Genomic DNA, 21,664 nt, shown 5'->3' with positions numbered 1-21,664 from the left:
TGGGGGCTGCTTTTAGTGCAGGGTAGTTTTTGGGACTGGGTCTTATGGCTAAGGGCAGTTGGACGTGGTTGTTTTCAGAGGTGGAGCGGTCATTTTGTAGGGGCCCAGATAGGGGTGCTGGGGTTGGGATAGTTTATAGGGCTGGGGCCGAGATTTAGGCTTCAGGTCAGGTGGGAAAGGGAGAGTTTTCAGGGCTGGGGCAGTTTTAGGTGTCAGGGCAGGGGACTGGGTTGTTTTTATGATGTAGGGGCGAGTGTCACTCTCAAAACAGAATTCCTTCTGATTACCCCCCGCAACCACTCTGCACCTACCCTTGACTGGCTTAAACAACTCACTGCTCTTAACTGCACTCCGCATGTTGTTGACTCTGCTAAATCATTAGGTATTACCTTGGACAAATACCTAAATATGCAAACACATGTTAGTGCAACTACTATGGGAGCCAATTTTCAGCTAAAAATCCTCAAGAAAATCAGGCCCTTCCTTCCATCTGAGGAGATCCGGCGGGCAGTTCAATCCCTGGTTATCTCCCTTTTGGAATATGGCTTGGTGACTCTTGCAGGGCTTCCTAAAGCAAGTTTAGTGCCGCTAAAGAGCCACTCTAAATCCATTGGCCACGCTTATCACAGGCTCCAGAAAACATGACCACATCACGCCTGACCCAATTCAACTAAATTGGCTGTCTATAGAAGATAGGATATGTTTCAAGATAGCTTGCTTGATGCACAAAGCTATCCACTACAACACCCCAATTTACTTGGCTAAAAAGCTAGAAATATCTGGCTTGAGGCACAACTTAAAAAGCTCAACCACCCTACTTTTGAAACCCCCAAATTCAAAAAGAAAAGAACTTAAAATCGTGCTTTCACTGGTCTTGCTCCAAGAATTTGTAATGCTCTTCCTCCAGAGATCAGATCACACCCATCCACTGCATCTTTCAAGAAACTGGTAAAATGGCTAATCTTGAGTGAACATCAACCGCATTAACCTGACTTACCATCCCCAGGATTTGACACTTCTTTTATAGTGTGTTGTTTGAATTTTTGCTTTCTTTTGACTTGTTATCTTGTTCTTTGGTCCTGCTGAAACTGGAATCGCCCCTCTGATCGGGCTTACTCTCTTCCCCCTTGATCGGATTGTTCCCCCTTCTGTTTGTCCATGTGATTAGTAAATAAACATATTTGTCCCACTGTGTTGTTTTATTCTTGCTTTCGCCACTCTGTACAGCGCTCTGATACACGTAAAGGTCATGTTCGCGCTTTATAAAACTTTAAAAAAAGGGGTTAGAGCAGAAGGGGGTTGGGACAATTTTCAGGGCTGGGGGCAGTTTCAGGTCACATGTGCCCTAAAATCATGCCTTTACAATGAAATTGCGTGGTAAAGGCATGTGTGGTAAAGGAATGCACATGTTGTTAGGACTGTGTTGTTAAGGCCCATGTGGTTTAGCCATGAGTGCTTCTGTCATACTACCACATAAGACACGGTCATGCTGTAACTAGGCCACAATGTGCAACACTGATGAAAGTAGAACAGAACCGCATGGGGAGAGGCACTCCAACACCAGCCTTTAGTAGGATGCTGTGCGCTGCACCCGTTGCACTCACAATGGCAAATAGATGTGTAAACACTACATCCAAAAGTCATTCACACCAGTTTTTAATTCTCGGATAATACAGAAACACTCAGAATCGCATATTCTCAACAAAACAAAGATATATATAAAAACATGTAATAAAAATTTTAAAAATCCGAACAAAACATGAACATTTTGTTCATTAAAAGATTAGGGGCTTGGATCACAAGCCAGGGTTTCAACCTTAGGAGGGACTGAGACATCTGAAATATTCCTTCATTGGGACAAAGAACTTTTTGAGCAGTTTGGCCAGCCTGGTGCCCACAAAGTTACTGTTCCTGAGATTTTCCCGAAGCTGGACCAGGTCCACGGTCCACAGAGGGGCTGAGTACTTGCTGAAAGAGAAAAAGGAGTCACATTAGAAGCAGAAATGGAAAAAAGACACCATGCAAGAAAGCAGGACTGTATAATGTGTGTTATGCTCAGAAACACATAGAGGTTAACATTACATTCTATCAACAAGAGCTAATGAAGAATCAAATATTTATTCATAGCAGTTCTCCAATCATAGACTTCGACCTCAAACAAGTGATGCTCCTTTTCCTGAATTCCATACTTGCTCTATGTGTAGGGTCTGCAGGGCTGGGTGTGTCTATTAGTACTGTTCTTTTTTTGCACATCAAGCAGTTACTCAGTTCTCCAGTGTTCGTATAACACTATTCAGCTAATCTGCCTATGGTGGGCAAATACGTTTGGAAGGCCTTTTCTTTTTATGCCACCCTCCACTGCAGATGGTAATGATGTTGTCCATGCAGGCTATCACTTGAAACTTTTTTGGCCTGACCATCCAACACAGATAACAGGATGCTGATAAAACATTAGTGTACTTATGACATTCCAAAGAGAATGCATATAAATAATCTCAATGAGATTCAGGAGGCACCTGTGTGTACTGAGAGTCAGGAATTGGAAGCCAAGATACCTTCTCCCTTGAGAGAATATGATAATTATACCAAAGGCCAGGGCTTTAAGTGGGCCGGGTCTCAAGGGGTCTGAGCACCGGCAGTAGAAACTGCAGCTCAATAACTCCCTCTTAACCTACGGCTTCTTCAAAAATGGAAGCACTTGGATAATGGAATATGAAATCCCAATAACTCTAAGTGCTTAGTACAGCTAGGGTCAAGTCAATCATATCAAGTAATGAAGTGAATGGATGGCCCTCCATTGCATGACATTGCCTCTAAAGACTGAGATTCATTAAGAATTCATGCAACGCAGTGCAGCAAGGCAAGGGGCTGTGCTGCGTTGTGTGAATGGGGTGGAGCTGAAAAGCGCTAAATCTACTATCATAGGATGCTTTTTAGCTCTCTCTCTGCGCTGGTCCACTTGAGGCTGCCTAGTGCCAAGTCAGGCATCTTGCACCATAGTGCAAAGAGATTGTGTTGTGATTAGGACAATTTTCCTGCATAACAACCATCCAAAGAGGCATATTACTCTTTTTATGCATGCCACATAAGAGGAATATGCAGAATGTAGCATGCATACAAAAATGAAGCAACGAGGAGAAACTAGGATATTTCTCCTCATTACGTCTCTGTCGGGAAGGCCCATCATTTTGCACAAACACATTGTCACAAGTGTTTGTAAATCTGGATTTGCATCAAAATGTGGATGGATATATGAAAATTACCATGCTCAACCCATGTAAAGCCTACCAGATACTTTGTATTTACTAAACCATGCAAAACCATGCAAGGAGGCTTTGACCAGCTTAGTAAATGCCAAAATATGAATTGGCGTTGGGCTGCACCACAAAACTATAGTAAATCTGAACAGAGTTTTTACAAATACCTCAAACTCACTACAACCAGGCCTGGACTGGCCGTAGCGGGCACCGGGCAATACCCCCGTGCGCCGCACAGGTGGGGGCCTGTTTTGGGCCCCTGGGTGCCGATTTTGTTACAGGGCCATTTTTGCAGGCCTTTCGGGCCTGTAACAAAATCGGCCGAAAACTGGCCCTGGCAAAGAACTCGACGGCACCACCAACCCCCCGGGAGGGGCGGGGGGGCTGCCGAGCACTTTGCCAGGCCCGGGTTTGGTTCCCAGTCCGACCATGACTACAACATCCCGGTACAGTCTTAGTCAGGCTCATGTAATACATTTGACTGTCATCCTGACAATATTGACTGCACTGCATATTTATGCATCACACATGAGAAAAGATTTGTGACTGATCTTGAGGGCAGCGGCAACAGAGCAATAACGCAGGAGATGACACATGAGTCCAGTGTGTGACCACCCTCCTCCGCTACGATTCCTTGTTTGAGTTGGAAACATCTCCACAACAGTGTAGACAATACAGGACGCCTATCCCAATAGATCTGATAGGCTCCCTCTTTTTAGGGTGGGCCTTCCAGCACCATTTCTTGTCCTGGAATCTTCATACTGTGAATTTTCGTCCAGAGCAAGAAAAAAAAGAACAATGTCCCAGATCACATTGGGAGAAATCTCACAGCCATTAAGGACATTTTTTTTTTTTAAAAGCCCCTGCTTTCTGGTGTGACTCTGAAAATCATATAGATTGTTGACCAAAAAGGGCTCTTTCACAAAAACTCCCAACCCATATGACATGGAACTTTCAAGTCATATCCTGAAAGTTAATCTACTGATAGCTGCTTTCCACGGGGCAGCATCATCTGCCACAGGGGGTGTATAATTCAATTGCTTCGCTCCCATGTGCAGTCTGAGATATTTATACAGGTGCCCCCCATTGCATGACCACAAGGGGTGCAAGGGTGACAGAACACTAAAGCGAGATTTATCGAGCCACGCACGGCCCCCTCGCGTAGCCCTGCACAGCTTGATAAATCTGCAGTAGCAAATTGCTGCCTTGCATTACTCGGCCCCAGAGAGGGTTCTCAGGGTGGAGCGTGGGTGTTCAAACGCATCCACCAATGGAGTTTGGTAGATCTGGGAATGTGTCAAAATGCTACGCCTCCACAGGGGAGGCGTAACGAGGAGAAATATCTTAATTTCTCCTTCGGGTTTGCTATGTTTCCTCTTTCGGTGTGAACTTCAAGTTAATGGAGAGGGTCCCTGACTAACTAGATATGATTCGAGGAGAAGGTGGGGAATAATCACGTGGCAAAACAGAACAAAAAACTTCTCCAAAGCATCCTGCAACCTACACAGAAAGTAGAAAACCACGCTGAAGAGTGTTTTTGTGCAGGAAACTGTCCCTTCCTGTGCAAAAACAATCGCTTGCACCATGAGGCAAGGGTAACAGCGTTGGTGTTAGGCAGCCAAACGTGCGCCAGCACTAGGAAAGGACAGGAATGCTCCTTGTTGCATCTTTAGAAAGTGACATGCCTCACCAGGTGGATGACATTCATACAGAACTTGGCACCTCATTGAGGCACTGCAATGCCATAGCTATCGGCATTACATTATTATTATTATTATTTAAGTTTATATGGCGCAACAGCTACCCGGAGGTTTCCTGGCGCCTATAGACACAAGCTAATCAGCAGAGTAACCAGAGACACAAAACTATATATTAAATAGCCAAGTTTTGATGCCTTTCCTAAATTTGATATATTTTTGTTCCAAGCGAAGTGAGAGAGGCATAGAATCCCACAGAGCAGGAGCGAGAGAAGAAAAGGAGCGGCCCCGTATGCAGGTCAGTTTAAATCTAGGGGTCACAAATTTTGCTTGCTTCGAGGATCTAAGGGCGCTAGTTGGCTTGCATTTGTGAACCAGAGTGTTCAAATAATGTGGGGGCGCGCCGACATTGATTTTGTGCATATAGCACAGGGCTTGGAATTTAGAACGATTGTCAATTTTCAGCCAATGTAAGTCCCGGAGTGATTTGAAATGGAAGCCATTCGAGGTAGCTGACATAGGAGTCTGGCTGCCGAGTTTTGGACCACTTGTAGTCTACGGATTACATCCTTGTTTGCCCCTAAGTACAGGATATTTAATTTGATATAATTAGGGCCTGGACAACGGTTTACCGAGTTGTTAAAGGCAGCATCCATTTTAGAATGGTAAAGCACATCGACGTAACCTTAGTTGCTTGTTGACGCATAGTCAAATGATCATCTATTATAATACCCAGGTTGCGGACAGATTGAGAAGGTGAGGTAGGGGGACCCATTTGTTGAGGCCAATGTTGAGGTCCCCATAGATCTTTATTGCCGCCTAATATCAAGAGTTCTGTTTTTCCTCCATTCAATTTAAGTTTTTGTTTCCATGCATCCATCTTTCGATATTTTGTAGACCCATTTTAAGAGATGGTGACTTAGCAGTGTTATTAGTCGAAAGAGAGAAAATAAGCTGGGCATCGTCTGCGTAAGAAAATATCGTGAGTCCAGCTTCTTCTGCTATGTCTGCTAGTGGGCTAATGTAAACATTAAAAAGTACAGCACTTAAAATCGATCCCTGTGGAACTCCATAAGATGAGACATGAGATCTGGAGTTAGATGTTAAGGAAAACACTTGGAATGTACAATTGTTTAAAAAGCATGCAAGCCATTTCAACGCAGGACCGCCAATGACCTTAGAATTAAGAATTTGGATAGGAGTCTCATGTGATGTAGTGTCGAAAGCAGCACTCAAATCTAGCAAGATGAGTGCCACTGTATCGCCTCCGTCCAGTTGCCGGCGAATGGTTTCCGTGACTCCACTGGCATAGCAGCAGGTGTACTGGACTTTACGATGAAGTTAATGTAGGCTTCAGCCATTTTGGAAGTGGTACTATGACCCTGTACTGGGACTCGTGAAAAGTAGCATGTTTCCAATTGGCAGGTATTATTGCTACAGCTAGTGAGGCATTGAGAAGGTCCATGATCCATTTAAGGATCAGAGGGTCACATTTTTTAGAATTGAAATTGGGAATAAGTCCTTAGGCGAGCCTGATTTGATACTATTCAGTGTGTCGTAAAATGATGTTATGTCAAAAGGTGACCATCTATCCAGCATATCCTTAGTATCCACCGGTAATTGTGAAGGAGAGGTAAAATGTGTTAGCGGACTAGTAGACTGCGGACTTTGTTTTTCTTTCGTATCGAATTCTAAATATATCTTCTCTATTTTCTCATTAAAAAAACATTGCTGAATTTTCACATTGTGTTTCTGTAAGATTAGGCGGTTTTGGTTGGTGTGTAGCGCCTGACAATTCTTGCACCATTTTAAAAAGTGTTTTCGCATTGTTTTGGGATAACATGATATTGTTCTTTATATGTTCTGCACGTGCTGCTTTACATAGTGCCTGATAGCTTTTGATGGCTTGTTTATAAATCTGTTTTTCAATTAGGTCATAATGTATTCTCCATTTCCTCTCTAGACCTTTACATTTTGTTTTTTCTAATTTAAGTTTATCTGAAAACCAAGGAACCGGAGGCCGGTTGTTATTAATTTTGTTCTTAGTTAAAGGAAGACACTTGTCTAATGACAAACTTAGAGAGCTATGGATAGTGTCTGCATCTGTGGTGCATGGCATTACACATTGGTGTTTGGTTGACAATTGCCAAGACACAGATGTCAAGTCAAGTCAAGTCAAAGAATTTATATAGCGCACTACATACCCAGAGGGTCTCAAGGCGCTTAGGAGGGGGAGGAGGATTATTTGTCAAATATCCACGTTTTAAGTTGCTTTCTGAATGCTAGGTGGTTCTGGGTAAGGCGAAGGTAAGTAGGGAGTGAGTTCCATGTTTTAGCAGCCAGGTATGAGAAGGATCTGCCTCCCATGGTGGTCTTGCTGATGCGAGGTACAGTGGCGAGGGCTTGGCTGGAAGAACGTACTTGGCGGGAGGGGGTGTAGAAGGACAGTCGTGAGTTGAGGCATTCTGGTCCGATGTCGTAGAGTGATTTGTGTGCGTGGGTTAGCAGTCGGAAAGTGATTCTCTTATTGACGGGTAGCCAGTGGAGGTCTTTCAGGTGACCAGAGATGTGTTCGTTGCGCGGGATGTCTAATATGATCCTGGCTGAGGCGTTTTGGATTCGTTGGAGTTTCTTCTGGAGTTTAGCGGTAGTGCCAGCGTAGAGGGTGTTCCGTAGTCCAGTCGGCTCGTTACCAGAGCATGGGTGACTGTTTTCCTGGTTTCGGTGGGGATCCAGCGAAATGTTTTTTTGAGCATGCGAAGAATGTTGAAGCAGGATGAGGATACGGCGCTGACTTGTCTCTTCATTGAGAGTGAAGAATCCAGGATGACGCCTAGGTTCCGTGCGTGGTCTGTCGGGATGGGTGCTTTTCCAAGGGCTTCCGGCCACCAAGAGTCGTCCCATGCAGAGGGGGATGTACCTAATATGAGGACTTCTGTTTTATCTGAGTTCAGTTTCAGACGGCTGTGTTTCATCCATTTGGCAACTTCTTTCATTCCTTCGTGTAGGTTAGTTTTGGCGGTGCTGGGGTCATTGGTGAGAGAAAGGATTAGTTGAGTGTCATCCGCGTAAGAGATGATGTAGAGGTTGTGTTGGCGGGCGATGGTCGCGAGGGGGCTCATGTATACGTTGAAGAGGGTGGGGCTGAGTGAGGATCCTTGTGGTACGCCACAGATGACTTTAGTGGCCTCGGACTTGAATGGTGGAAGGCGGACTCTCTGGGTTCTTCCGGTGAGGAACGAGGTGATCCATTCAAGTGCTTTTCCTTGTATTCCGATGTTACTGAGGCGTTGTAAAAGGGTGCTGTGGCAGACTGTGTCGAAGGCTGCAGAGAGGTCGAGGAGGATGAGGGCGACTGTGTCTCCATTGTCCAGTAGAGTTCGAATGTCGTCTGTTGCTGCGATGAGGGCGGTCTCAGTGCTGTGTTTAGCTCGGAAGCCAGATTGTGAGGAGTCGAGGGATTTGTTGGCTTCGAGGGAAGCGGCGAGCTGGTTGTTGACAGCTTTCTCAATGACTTTTGGCCGGGAATGGAAGGAGCGAGATGGGGCGGTAATTTTTGAGTTCGGTGGGGTCCGCTGTGGGTTTTTTTAGAAGGGCGGTGAGTTCAGCGTGTTTCCAGCTCTCCGAGAAGGTTGCGGAGTTGAAGGAGCAGTTGATGACGTCTCGGAGGTGCGGTGCTATGACGGAGTCTGCTTTGTTGAAGATGTGGTGAGGACATGGGTCTGTGGGGGATCCTGAGTGAATGGAGTTCATCAGGCGGATGGTGTCCTCAGTGGAGATTGGGTTCCAGTCACGGGGGGAGAATGTTCAGCATATGGTTGGGCGGGTTGGTCTCCGGGTTGGTTGTCGAAGCTGTTGTGGATGTCTGCAATTTTGTTGTGGAAGAATGAGGCTAGGGAGTCGCAGAGGGCTTGAGAGGGGGTGATGTCGTTGGAGTTGGCCGAGGGATTGGAAAATTCCTTGACGACGTTGAAAAGTTCCTTGCTGTTGTGGGCGTTGTTGTCAAGTCGATCCTTGAATGCTGTTTTCTTGGCCTTTCGGATTAGTTGGTGGTGTGTGCGGGTGGCGTTTTTGAAGGCGTCCTTGGTGCTAGTGGTTGGGTCTTTTTTCCAGGCCTTTTTAAGGGAGCGGCAGAGTTTCTTGGACTTCTTAAGATCATCGTTGAACCATGAGGCCTTCTTGTTGCCAGGTTTGCTTTGACGTTTTTTCAGTGGTGCTAAGGTGTCGGCGGTGTTGGATAACCATAGGGTGAAGTTAGCGGCGGCTTGGTCTGGGTTAGAGGAGTGGGCTGGGGTGTTTAGAAGGAGCGATGAGGAGATCTGGTCGATAGTGATTTTGTTCCAGTTTCTTTGCAGAGTTGGTTGGAGGTGGTTGATGGGTTTTGGCTTGTTGTAGGTGAAGTGAACGCAGCTGTGGTCAGTCCAGAGGATTGCTGGAGGTGAAGATGGGGTCGAGTGTGTGACCTGCGATGTGGGTGGGGGAAGTGACCAGTTGTTTAAGTCCGAGGTTGGCGAGGTTGTCCAAGAGGGTGGTGGTGTTGCAGTCGTTGATCTTTTCAAGGTGAAAGTTGAGGTCTCCCAGAAGGATGTAGTCTTTGGAGGGGAGCGCGTGTGGAGTGATGAAGTCCGTGATGTCTTCACTGAATTTTGCGCGGGGTCCTGGTGGTCTGTAGAGGAGGGTGCCTCTGAGTGTGGTCTTGGGGTCGATGTGGATCTGGAAGTGAAGGTGTTCGGAGTTGGCGAGGTTGGCGTCAGAGCTGGTTGAGATGCGGATTGATTTCTTATGGACGATAGCGATTCCTTCTCCTGTGTGGCCGGTACGGTCCTTGCGAGTGATCTTATAGTCTTCAGGGATGGCAATGGTGATGTCAGGGGCGGAGGAGGCGTTCATCCAAGTTTCCGTTAGGAAGGCGACGTCTGGAGAGATGGTGTCTAGTAGATTCCATAGGTCAATGGCGTGTCTGTGGACCGAGCGGGTGTTGAGGAGGATGCATTGTAGGTGGTTGGGGTCGGGAGTCTGTGGTGTGGTCGTAGCGGAGATGTTGTCGGTGCCGCTGAATTTGCAGGAGTAGCAGGAGAAATGTCCATGGGTGTGTCCGGGAGCGGCTTGGACGCAGTTGGGGGCGCGACCGGGGTTAAGGGCTAGGAGGGTGGCGGCATCGTAGGTAATGCGGGCGGGGTGGGAGGGACGGGGGCCAGGGGATCTGGCGCTGGGCGCGGTCCAGGCGCGGACGGGCGTAGACGGGCTTACCTTTGGTGCACCTTCGGCGCGGATTGGGCGCGGTCGCTGCGCGTAAACGCTGCGCGCGGGAACTACTGTCATATATGGATAGTGGAGGGGGAGGGGCGAGGGCGACTCAGCTGGGAGGCGGGGCGGGCTGAACAAGACAACAACAACCAACAAAATGGAGGAGGGGGGAGCACAACAGAGCGCTTGGGGAGAACGCGCTAACACAGCAGCAGAAATGTACAAATTATAAGTCAAAGCGCATTACAAACTCATTCTCACAAGTCTTTGTAAATCTGGATTTGCATCAAAATGTGGATGGATGCATGGGAATGACCATGCTCAACCCATGTAAAGCCTACCAGATACTTTGTATTTACTAAACCATGCAAAGCCATGCAGGGAGGCTTTGACCGCTTAGTAAAGGCCAAAATATGATTTGGGGTTGGGCTGCACCACAAAATTATAGTAAATCTGCCCCGAGTTTTTACAAATCCCCCAAACTCACTGCAACCAGGCCTGGACTGGCCGTAGCAGGCACCGGGCAATACCCTGGTACGCCGCACAGGTGGGGGCCGGTTTTGAGACCCTGGGCGCCGATTTTGTTACAGGGCCGTTTTTGCAGCCCTTTCGGGCCTGTAACAAAATCGGACGAAAACTGGCCCTGGCAAAGAGCTCGACGGCACCTCCAACCCCCCGGGGGGGTGGCCCGCCGATCACTTTGCTAGGGCCGGTTTTGGTTCCCAGTCCGGCCATGACTACAACATCCCGGTACAGTCTTAGTCAGGCTCAAGTACTGCATTTGACTGTCATCCTGAGAATATTGACTGCACTGAATATTTATGCATAACACATGAGAAAAGATTTGTGACTGATCTTGAGGGCGGCGGCAACAGAGCAAAAACGCAGCAGATAACACATGAGTCCAGTGTGTGACCACCCTCCTCCGCTACGATTCCTTATTTGAGTTGGAAACATCTCCACAACAGTGTAGACAATACAGGACACCTATCCCAATAGATCTGATAGGCTCCCTCTTTTTAGGGTGGGCCTTTCAGCATCATTTCTTGTCCTGAAATCGTCATACTGTGAATTTTCGTTTAGGGCAAGAAATCTCACAGCCATTAAGGACTTTTTTTTTAAAAAAAAGCCCCTGCTTTGGGGTGTGACTCTGAAAATCATATATATTGTTGACCAATCCAAATGACTGCTATAATATGGCAGGTTGGCCCACATTGAGCAATTTCAAAGTAAGTGCTACCATCATGTCAATAAGTGCTCTTTCACAAAAGATCCCAACCCATATGACATGGAACTTTGGGCTAAATGAATCTTTGTTTTCTGATGTCAGTAGCTCCCTTTCAAGTCATATTCTGAAAGTTAATCTACTGATAGCCGCGTTCCACGGGGCAGCATCATCTGCCACAGGGGGTGTATAATTCAATTGCTTCGCTCCCATGTGCAGTCTGAGATATTTATACAGGTGCTCCCCATTGCATGACCACAAGGGGTGCAAGGGTGACAGAACACTAAAGCGAGATTTATCGAGCCACGCACGGCCCCCTCGCGTAGCCCTGCACGGCTTGATAAATTTGGAGTAGCAAATCGCTGCCTTGCATTACTCGGCCCCAGAGAGGGTTCTCAGGGTGGAGCGTGGGTGTTCGAACGCATCCACCAATGGAGTTTGGTAGATCTGGGAATGTGTCAAAATGCTACGCCTCCACAGGGGAGGCGTAACGAGGAGAAATATCTTAATTTCTCCTTCGGGTTTGCTATGTTTCCTCTTTCTGTGTGAACTTCAAGTTAATGGAGAGGGTCCCTGACTAACTAGATATGATTCGAGGAGAAGGTGGGGAATAATCACGTGGCAAAACAGACCAAAAAACTTCTCCAAAGCATTCTGCAACCTACACAGAAAGTAGAAAACTACGCTGAAGAGTGTTTTTGTGAAGGAAACTGTCCCATCCTGTGCAAAAACAATCAGTCTACAAAGCAGGACGCTTGCACCATGAGGCAAGGGTAACAGCGTTGGTGCTAGGCAGCCGAACGTGCGCCAGCACTAGGAAAGAACAGGAATGCTCCTTGTTGCATCTTTAGAAAGTGACATGCCACACCAGGTGCATGACATTCATACAGAACTTGGCACCTCATTGAGGCACTGCAATGCATTAGCTATCGGCATTATATTATTATTATATTTAAGTTTATATGGCGCAACAGCTACCCGGACGATTCCCGGCGCCTATAGACACATGCTAATCAGCAGAGTAACCAGAGACACAAAACTATATATTAAATAGGCAAGTTTTGATGCCTTTCCTAAATTTGATATATTTTTGTTCCAAGCGAAGTGAGAGAGGCATAGAATCCCACAGAGCAGGAGCGAGAGAAGAAAAGGAGCGGCCCCGTATGCGGGTCAGTTTAAATCTAGGGGTCACAAATTTTGCTTGCTTCGAGGATCTAAGGGCGCGAGTTGGCTTGTATTTGTTAACCAGAGTGTTCAAATAATGTGGGGCCGCGCCGACATTGATTTTGTGCATATAGCACAGGGCTTTGAATTTAGAACGATTGTCAATTCTTAGCCAATGTCCCGGAGTGATTTGGAAATGGAAGCCATTCGAGGTAGCTGACACAGGAGTCTGGCTGCCGAGTTTTGGACCACTTGTAGCCTACGGATTACATCCTTGTTTGCCCCTAAGTACAGGATATTTCCGTAATCTAATCTTGATATAATTAAAGCCTGGACAACGGTTTTCCGAGTTGTCGAAGGTGGCATCCATAAGATCTTTTTTAACCATTTTAGAATGGTAAAGCACATCGATGTCACCTTAGTTGCTTGTTGACGCATAGTCAACTGATCATCTATTATAATACCCAGGTTGCGGACAGATTGAGAAGGTGAGGGAGGGGGACCCATTTGTTGAGGCCAATGTTGAGGTCCCCATAGATCTTTATTGCCGCCTAATATCAAGAGTTCTGTTTTTCCTCCATTCAATTTAAGTTTGTTTGCATGCATCCATCTTGCGATATTTTGTAGACCCGTTTTAAGAGATGATGACTTAGCAGTGTTATTAGTCGAAAGAGAGAATATAAGCTGGGTATCGTCTGCGTAAGAAAATATCGTGAGTCCAGCTTCTTCTGCTATGTCCGCTAGTGGGCTAATGTAAATATTAAAAAGTAGAGCACTTAAAATCGATCCCTGTGGAACTTCATAAGATGAGACATGTGATCTGGAGTTAGATGTTAATGAAAACACTTGGAATGTATGATTGTTTGAAAAGCATGCAAGCCATTTCAACGCAAGGCAGCCAATGCCCTTAGAATTAAGAATTTGGATAAGAGTCTCATGTGATATAGTGTTGAAAGCAGCACTCAAATCTAGCAAGATGAGTGTCACTGTATCGCCTCCGTCCAGTTGCCGGCAAATGGTTTCGGTGACTCCACTGGCATAGCAGCAGGTGTACTGGACTTTACGATTAAGGTAATGTAGGCTTCAGCCATTTTGGAAGTGGTACTATGACCCTGTACTGGGACTCGTGAAAAGTAGTCAACAGGGTTTTGAGCTTTACCTGGTCAGTGCAATAGGTTAGTCATACTCCTGCAGTTGCCACCAACCCCCACCTCTCAATGCGAAGTGTCGATTCCGTAGAGAATCCAGATATGAAACCCGATTGAGACGGGTGCAAAATATTTCGGGAGTTCACGAATTGGGTCAGCTGACCATTAACATGCTTTTCTAAATTTTTTGAGAAAGCAGGAAGTAACAAAACTGGGCAGAAATTAGAAGGAACCTCCGGATCAGCATTTGCTTTCTTCAACAATGGAAGGATCATCGCATGTTTCCAATTGGCAGGTATTATTGCTACAGCAAGTGAGGCATTGAGAAGGTTTATGATCCATTTAAGGATTAGAGGGTCCAATTTTTTTAGAATTGAAATTGGGAATAAGTCCTTAGGCGAGCCTGATTTGATACTATTCAGGGTGTCTTTAAATGATGTAATGTCAAAAGGTGACCATCTATCCAGCATATCCTTAGTATCCACCGGTAATTGTGAAGGAGAGGTAAAATGTGTTAGCGGACTAGTAGACTGCGGACTTTGTGTTTAATTCGTATCGAATTCTAAATATATTTTCTCCTTAAAAAACATTGCTGAATTTTCACATTGTGTTTCTGTAAGATTAGGCGGTTTTGGTTGGTGTGTAGCGCCTGACAATTCTTGCACCATTTTAAAAAGTGTTTTCGCATTGCTTTGGGATAACATCATATTGTTATTTATATGTTCTGCATGTGCTGCTTTACATAGTGCCTGATAGCTTTTGATGGCTTGTTTATAATTCTGTTTTTCAATTAGGTCATACGGTTTTCTTCATTTCCTCTCTAGACCTTTACATTTTGTTTTTTCTAATTTATCTGAAAACCAAGGAGCCGGAGGCCGGTGGTAATTAATTTTGTTCTTAGTTAAAGGAAGACACGTGTCTAATGACAAACTTAGCCAGCTATGGATAGTGTCTGCATCTGTGGTGCATGGCATTACACATTTTTGTTTGGTTGACAGATGCCCAGACACAGATGCAGGTGCACGAGGCCTAATCTCCATTAGTATCCCAGGTGAAATATTGGTTGTAGCATCCCCCATAACTTGGAGCATGTAAACGATTACGCCATACAAGGAGCTTGGTATTACACTTCCTTAGTCCTTAGAGTATAATCATTAACTGAAAATTATAAATCATGAATTCTATCACCACAAACAAGCACTTATGTCACTGTTCTACAGGTCCGTCAAGAAACAAAAGGGTGCCATCGTTCTCTAACTCACAAGATACTACATTTCCCCCAAAGTAACATAAAGAATACAAATATTATGTATATACATCATACGATCCTGTTGTTGTGAGGCTGCAGAGATACAGAGGATTCCCTGACTGGCACTGGAGACAGATACCGGTGCAGTCATTGAGCTCTGAGGATTCTCAGGTGGAGAAGTCTCACTTCTGACATCTGAAGTTGGCGAATGTCGAGGCAGGTGTTTGAAATGCGCATAATCTCGAATAATGGACTTTCCAGGATGGTGAGCAGTCACCATGTGTACTTCACAAGTCACAACAATGTGCTTTTCTGTTGCTTGACATTAAGATGAATAAGAAAGTCTTTGAATTCCCGACTGTTGAATGATGGACCATTGTCAAACTTCAGAATTGAAGGAACGCCCCATGTTGCAAAAATACCATTGAGCCTCTCGATAACTTTTTCCTGGGTGATCGACAAAGGGTCCTCTGCCAAGGGAAAATGAGAATACTCATCAACTATTACCATTATTGTCAGAGGTCCAAAGAAGTCAACACACAAATGCTTTGGAAGATCAGACATGTTCAATGGATGCTGGGTTGTTTTGGGAGGTAAGCAAATGACAGGCCTTTAATTCCTTTTCAACTCTTTCATCAAGATAAGGAAACAAAACCCGGTCCTACAGAGCTCGCTTAGTGGTAACAATCCGACACTGCGCCACTTCCATGACTTGCTATCTCAGACACCCCAGTATGACAATTTGCGAACATCGTAGGATGATATCTTCTTAGGTAATGGAAAGTTAATCTTTCAATTTCTGATATTCATTGTCATTAGTAAGAGGTTGAGTGTGCTCTTTCCAGGATTAATGTGCAATAATGTCTTTGAGTACTACATATATCACTGTCTGTACTCATGGCAGCAATGATTTGTTCCACTGGCATAGAAGCAGGTGTACTGGACTTTACGATGAAGTTAATGTAGGCTTCAGCCATTTTGGAAGTGGTACTATGACCCTGTACTGGGACTCGTGAAAAGTAGTCAACAGGGTTTTGAGCTTTACCTGGTCAGTGCAATAGGTTAGTCATACTCCTGCAGTTGCAAGCAACCCTCACTTCTCAATGCGAAGTGGCATCTTGGCTTTGGGATTCCCAAAGTCGGTAAGCAATGCTTCTGTGGCAAGAGTGAAATGCTTTCCATATGGAAACATGTAGAAATGTTCACAAGTCCACACCACAGCCAGGCTTTCCTTTTTAGCTTCTGAATAAGCACATTCAGTTTGTGACAAACTTCTGCAAGCATAAGCCACAATATGCGTTCGAGCATTTGGATATCCATTGTGTTGGGCAATAATTGTGCCCAACCCTACTAGGCTTACACCAACAACAACTTTGCATGTAGCTTTGGATAAAAGTGGGCCATTTCAGTGGCTTTCTCAATTCCATCTTTGATTTTATTGAAACTGTGTTCACATTCAGCGGGTCTTTGGCTCAAAATTCCACAGACCTGATCATTCTCGCCTCGGTGCCTTGTCCAATCATAGAGTCCCACTCTGCAACTCTGGGCAATAGCTTGCTTAATCTCCACAACGGCCACCACAACGCTAAGGATGCCTGGCATCCACCTTGGGGGTGCCCAGGAGTGGACGCCTCACAGGGAAAAGCCAGGATGGGTTACACAGCGGTATTCGTACAAGCGCCTTGAGACCCTTGTGGGTGAGTAGTGCGCTATACAAGTATCAATTTACATTTTACATTTTCCATGGAAACATCTTGAGGGGGGCCGGTGGCTGACAAAACCTATACTTTTGCAAGATCTAGAGTCATTCCCCCATCAGAGAAAATATGGCCAATTTTGAGTTTTGTTTTGTGGAACTTACACTTCTCTGATTCAAAGTGAAATCTGCATCAGCAAGTAAACGGCACACTTGTGTAAGAGCTTGATCATGTTAGTGTGGCCCCAGGGACCAATATATCACTGTAATTGAAATTATGCGTGACAGGCTGTATTATGTGGCAAATGACTTTTTGAAAAAGTTCTACAGTTGATTACATGCCGAAACATAATTTTTTCTATCTGAGCATTCCAATTTGGGTAGAAAACGTAGTGACATACCTGCAATTCTTTCTAGTTTCAATTGATGATATCCATTGTTCAAAACAAGGTGAGAGAAGACTATAGCAAATGGTGCCAATGTGTGGACCTCAATGTTTTCTTTCAATTGCCATGTTAGCTTGCTGCATATCAACAAAGGTGTGTACAGCTCCTTTACTGTCCCTTTTAGGCACTACCACTATGGTGTAAACCCATGGTGTAGGATCAGTAGATAGCTCAATGATGTCGTGCTTTAGTAATGTCTCAAGTTCGTTTTCAACAGTTTCCTGTAAATGAAATTCAATTCGACGATATCGCTGAGAAACAGGGCGAATGTTTTCAATAATTTGCAGTTGCACTTTCGCTGTCTTGACTTTTCCTAATCCATGAAACAACAATGAAAACTGACTTCTTTTCCAGCCATTTCCTCCAGATTTGTTTCCTTTTTGATGCCCTCCTTTCTTCTTCTTTCCTCTTGTCTCTATGTCTCACTCTATTCTGCTCTCGCTTGGTATTTAAATATTCTGGTTAGCCTCTCAGCTCGCTGCTCCCCCGCCCCCCCCATCAGACTTGAAAGGAAGCCGCTCGCACACCACCAGCCCTCTCCTACTTCCCTCCCACCTCCCACGGCCGCTCTTCCCAATCACGTGCTCTGCAGGTCACCATTTACCAGCATGCGGCTGCTAGCGCTTTCATCCCTATCATACTCCCCTCTCCTACTTCCCCTCCCACCTCCCAAACAGCATCGAGCCGGGAAGATTTGGCTTTTTTTGCATTTCGCGGCCGCATTTCAGCCTATGTTGGGTATTTCAATGCGGCGCCCATTTAGATTTGCACTGGCTAAATATCAGCCTTACTGTTTTAAAAAGTCCTTCGACGGATCCTCAACCATCAAGTTGCTGGTTGAGGATCCGTCGTTATGCATCTAGACCGAGAGTCATAGCTGGCCATAATCGTCAAGTGATACGAACATGGGAATGTAACTAGACCCAAGAACCCTGACTCTCGGCGGACTTATTATCGAACGCTTAGGAATATATCCAAATACCTGTTCTACATCACCTTTTTTGGATACGTGACAAACAAGTCGCTTAGGAACACATCCAATTATCTGTTTCCGAGCTCATTTCAACCGCGCCGTAAACCCAATCTGGAAGTTAGTAGTGTCAATACGGGATACACATCAGGCCCGGCTTACAGTTTACGCAATAGATCCTTCAACGAATCGGCAAAACAGCACCAGAGAATATTATCACGCCTTAAGGAAATTCAACTTTCATGATACTACTATTCACAAACCGCTAAAGGACGTTTCGCCCTCTTCCAGCTCAAATTAGCTTTACTCTTATGCAACGACTGGTAACACCTAGCAAATCTTTCTGCCAGCATATAGGTTGGATATACACGTTCTTTGCAATACATGGCCACCTGAGGAAGGCTAACTGGCTGAAACGCGCGTTGTGAATTACCCTGCCGTATTGCATACATCACTTGTTTGGTCTTATGTTTTATGTTTGTTTGTAAATGGTTTTTAAATGTATAGTCCTATGAACTATAAACCAGCTTCACTATGAATCAATTTATAAAATGAAAAAAGATATATTTGTACACAAAGAATATTTCCAAAAAAATGAAAAAAAGATTTCTTCATGACTAAATAAAAGTATACAAATTAATACAATTGTATTAGTGGGTGGTGAGTTCATTTAGTAGTCATCAATGGTGTTTATAACAATTTGTGGTTCATAATTCTTGTACTTTCACTTGACTATAGACCTTTACCAAACTGATTAGTTTCCCTATGTATAGCAAGTGCATTACTATTTTTATATAGGGGTCCCCTTCTTTCCAAATTGTGAAAAAGGCTTTCGTCCACGCCCCCAGATGTAATCTTTGCCAAGGCAGGCACATGCTTTCTGCATCCACCCACCTCGGATTTGGACTACTGGTCTCGAAGTGCTCTGTAAACCCTCCATTCCCGATGGATTCAATCAGCTTGATTGCTCCTGTGTGAACTTGCCAAATTTCTCAGTTTGCTGGGTCTTGCGGTGTTAGTTGCTAGACTGTTTATCTATTAAGGTTAATAATTTCGGTACATGTACAGCAGGAAAAATACCACTAACTTAGGTTATTTACCAAAGTGGATTCACTTCCCTGAAACCTTTACCAAGCCATCGTAGTGATCAGTTAGACCCTTTTTTAGGCAAAGATATGAAATAGCTTGAGTATTTACAAGATACCCCTCCTACAATACTGCTTTTTCGGTGACTGATATTTTCTTAGTTAATGAATATTTTTGGGTGACGGGCCCATTGTGCTTTGCATGGGGAAATGTAGCGCCTTGACTGAGCTCATTTTTATTTTTCTTTGCTCCTCTGATTTAGCCGCACTACCCGCGGCTAACTGCAGATCACACAAGTATTGAATACAGCGGCAGGTTTGAATCCTACAACCCCATTCTGATCCACCCATATTACCTACAGGAGTAACTACATTTCTCAGGCCAAATATTTTGCCCTAAGGCTGACAAAATAAAATGTACTGATTTTCTGGAGATTAATGCTTGGTTAGGCCACAAAGATTAAGCGGTGGCTGTGAATCGCTGGATCCTCTTATGCGAGTTAAGGTCTCCCAGGCATGCCACTGGAGGTATTTTCAGGTTGCTTGGAACTAACCGGGTAAGGCGCTTGCTGTGTACCGAACAGGTCGAGAAGTTGCTTTATTTCCTGCCCTTACCACAAAACGGCTAGGCTGGATTATGTTTGTTATTTTTTTGTATGCAAGGTTAGGGGCACCTTACTCACAAAAGTGATTTGGTGGGGATTCACAGAAACAAAAAGATTAGGAACCGCAATGCTACAGCACTCTCAAACGGTTCTCTTCAAATATTTAAATTGGGTTTGCGTTACTAATTTCCCTGCACTTTAGTATGACAGGAAAGTGGGCGTATCAATACCATTCTACGCTCGCGCTTCCAAATCTACTGGTCCGCTCCCATATGCCTTAGATTCTGGTCCATCTGTATGGCAAGATTTGCTTGATGGCTCGTCACGAACACATCCCAGGCAGTCTGGTGACTGCTGCGTGCATAATGTGGCACCCCAATAAAACGTGAAATATAAACTGACACTTAAAAAAAAACTGCCCTGGATTACATGAATTGTTCATAAATAGTCTGTGTTTTCCCCTGTTGACTTAAGGACGAGACTTTAGGGCCCTGTTTACTTGTCCGTTATAAAATGTCACAGGGTCTAGGGACTCTGCCCATTTTAAGTCCTGTTTCGATCCTTTGCAGATGTTGAATTCTTTCTGTTCTGCATCTACTGTGGCCTCTGGCGCCCCTCACAACTATTAGTCCATATGTGGTTGGCCACCCCACCGTTTGATTTGAGGTCGCTACCAGGGTTACATGGCCGTCTAGAGCGTTGCAGTTAGGAGTTTCTTATCCAGTGTCGTTCCTCCGCCATCTAGTGGCCTGTTTACAAACTAGTTTGATTTGAGTGTTTAACCTTTTCAAACAGTTCATCGGATGAAGTAGAAACCCCACTTACACGACAGAGCTTATATTGCCAGGAGCAAAGGGTAGTTTGTCTGACTTAGAGCTCTCGTGAGCCTTTATTTACTTGTTTTCATGGTCTGTTCTTCATCCAGCTCTCTCTCTCCTTACCTCTGTTTCTTCCTCTCTATCTCGCTTTCAACCTTGTTGTTTCATATTGTTTGCCCTGGCTCTTCTCTTCCATACTGGCTCACTTCTGTTGCTCGCTGCTTTTGCCCCTATGAATTTTGGCCTATCTCCAACCTCTTCCCTCGCTGATCTTGGATCTCGGCCCCCTCCTCCTCTTTTCTCTCTCCCTCGCCTCTCTCGCGCTTACTGTTCCTGTCTCCTATTCATTCATCTTGTTCATCCAATTTACCACCCTCTCTTCATCTCGCAGACATACTTCCATTCTTGGCTAACAAAATCATTGCAGTATTGATCTGTGCCTACCCGTCTCTCTTCATAACTCATCCCATGCTTTGTTAATCAATGTTATATACGTAACAAGGGTTTTGTTTACAGGTCTATTAAGAGGATACTTCACTCGGGGACACCACCACATCACTCGGGGACACCAGCACATCACTCGGGGACACCACCACATCACTCAGGGACACCACCACATCACTCGGGGAAACCACCACATCACTCGGGGACACCACCACATCACTCGGGGACACCACCACATCACTCGGGGACACCAGCACATCACTCGGGGACACCAGCACATCACTCGGGGACACCACCACATCACTCGGGGAAACCACTACATCACTCGGGGACACCACCACATCACTCGGGGACACCACCACATCACTCGGGGAAACCACTACATCACTCGGGGAAACCACCAGATCACTCGGGGAAACCACCACATCACTCGGGGAAGCCACCACATCACTCGGGGAAACCACCACATCACTCGGGGACACCACCACATCACTCGGGGAAACCACCACATCACTCGGGGAAACCACTACATTACTCGGGGAAACCACCACATCACTCGGGGAAACCACCACATCACTCGGGGACTCCACCACATCAGTGTTGTTGCCGAGAC

At 45.3% G+C, this 21,664-nt stretch overlaps 1 protein-coding gene across 1 annotated transcript in view; it reads right to left on the bottom strand.

Annotated features, from left to right (window-relative positions):
- Window positions 1-1,640: 1,640 nt before the first annotated feature.
- The window catches only part of DNMT3L (DNA methyltransferase 3 like), a 232,553-nt gene continuing 212,529 nt past the window's right edge, over window positions 1,641-21,664 (bottom strand). The window contains exon 12 of the mRNA XM_086958467.1: window positions 1,641-1,968. Coding sequence (XP_086814593.1) covers window positions 1,818-1,968 — 151 coding nt within the window. The 3' untranslated portion in view covers window positions 1,641-1,817. The remainder of the gene's footprint in view (window positions 1,969-21,664) is intronic.

The sequence above is a fragment of the Lissotriton vulgaris genome, chromosome 2_1 (genome assembly GCF_964263255.1).
Source record: "Lissotriton vulgaris chromosome 2_1, aLisVul1.2, whole genome shotgun sequence".
Lineage (NCBI taxonomy): Eukaryota > Metazoa > Chordata > Amphibia > Caudata > Salamandridae > Lissotriton > Lissotriton vulgaris.
This window is presented reverse-complemented; position numbering and strand designations above follow the sequence as displayed.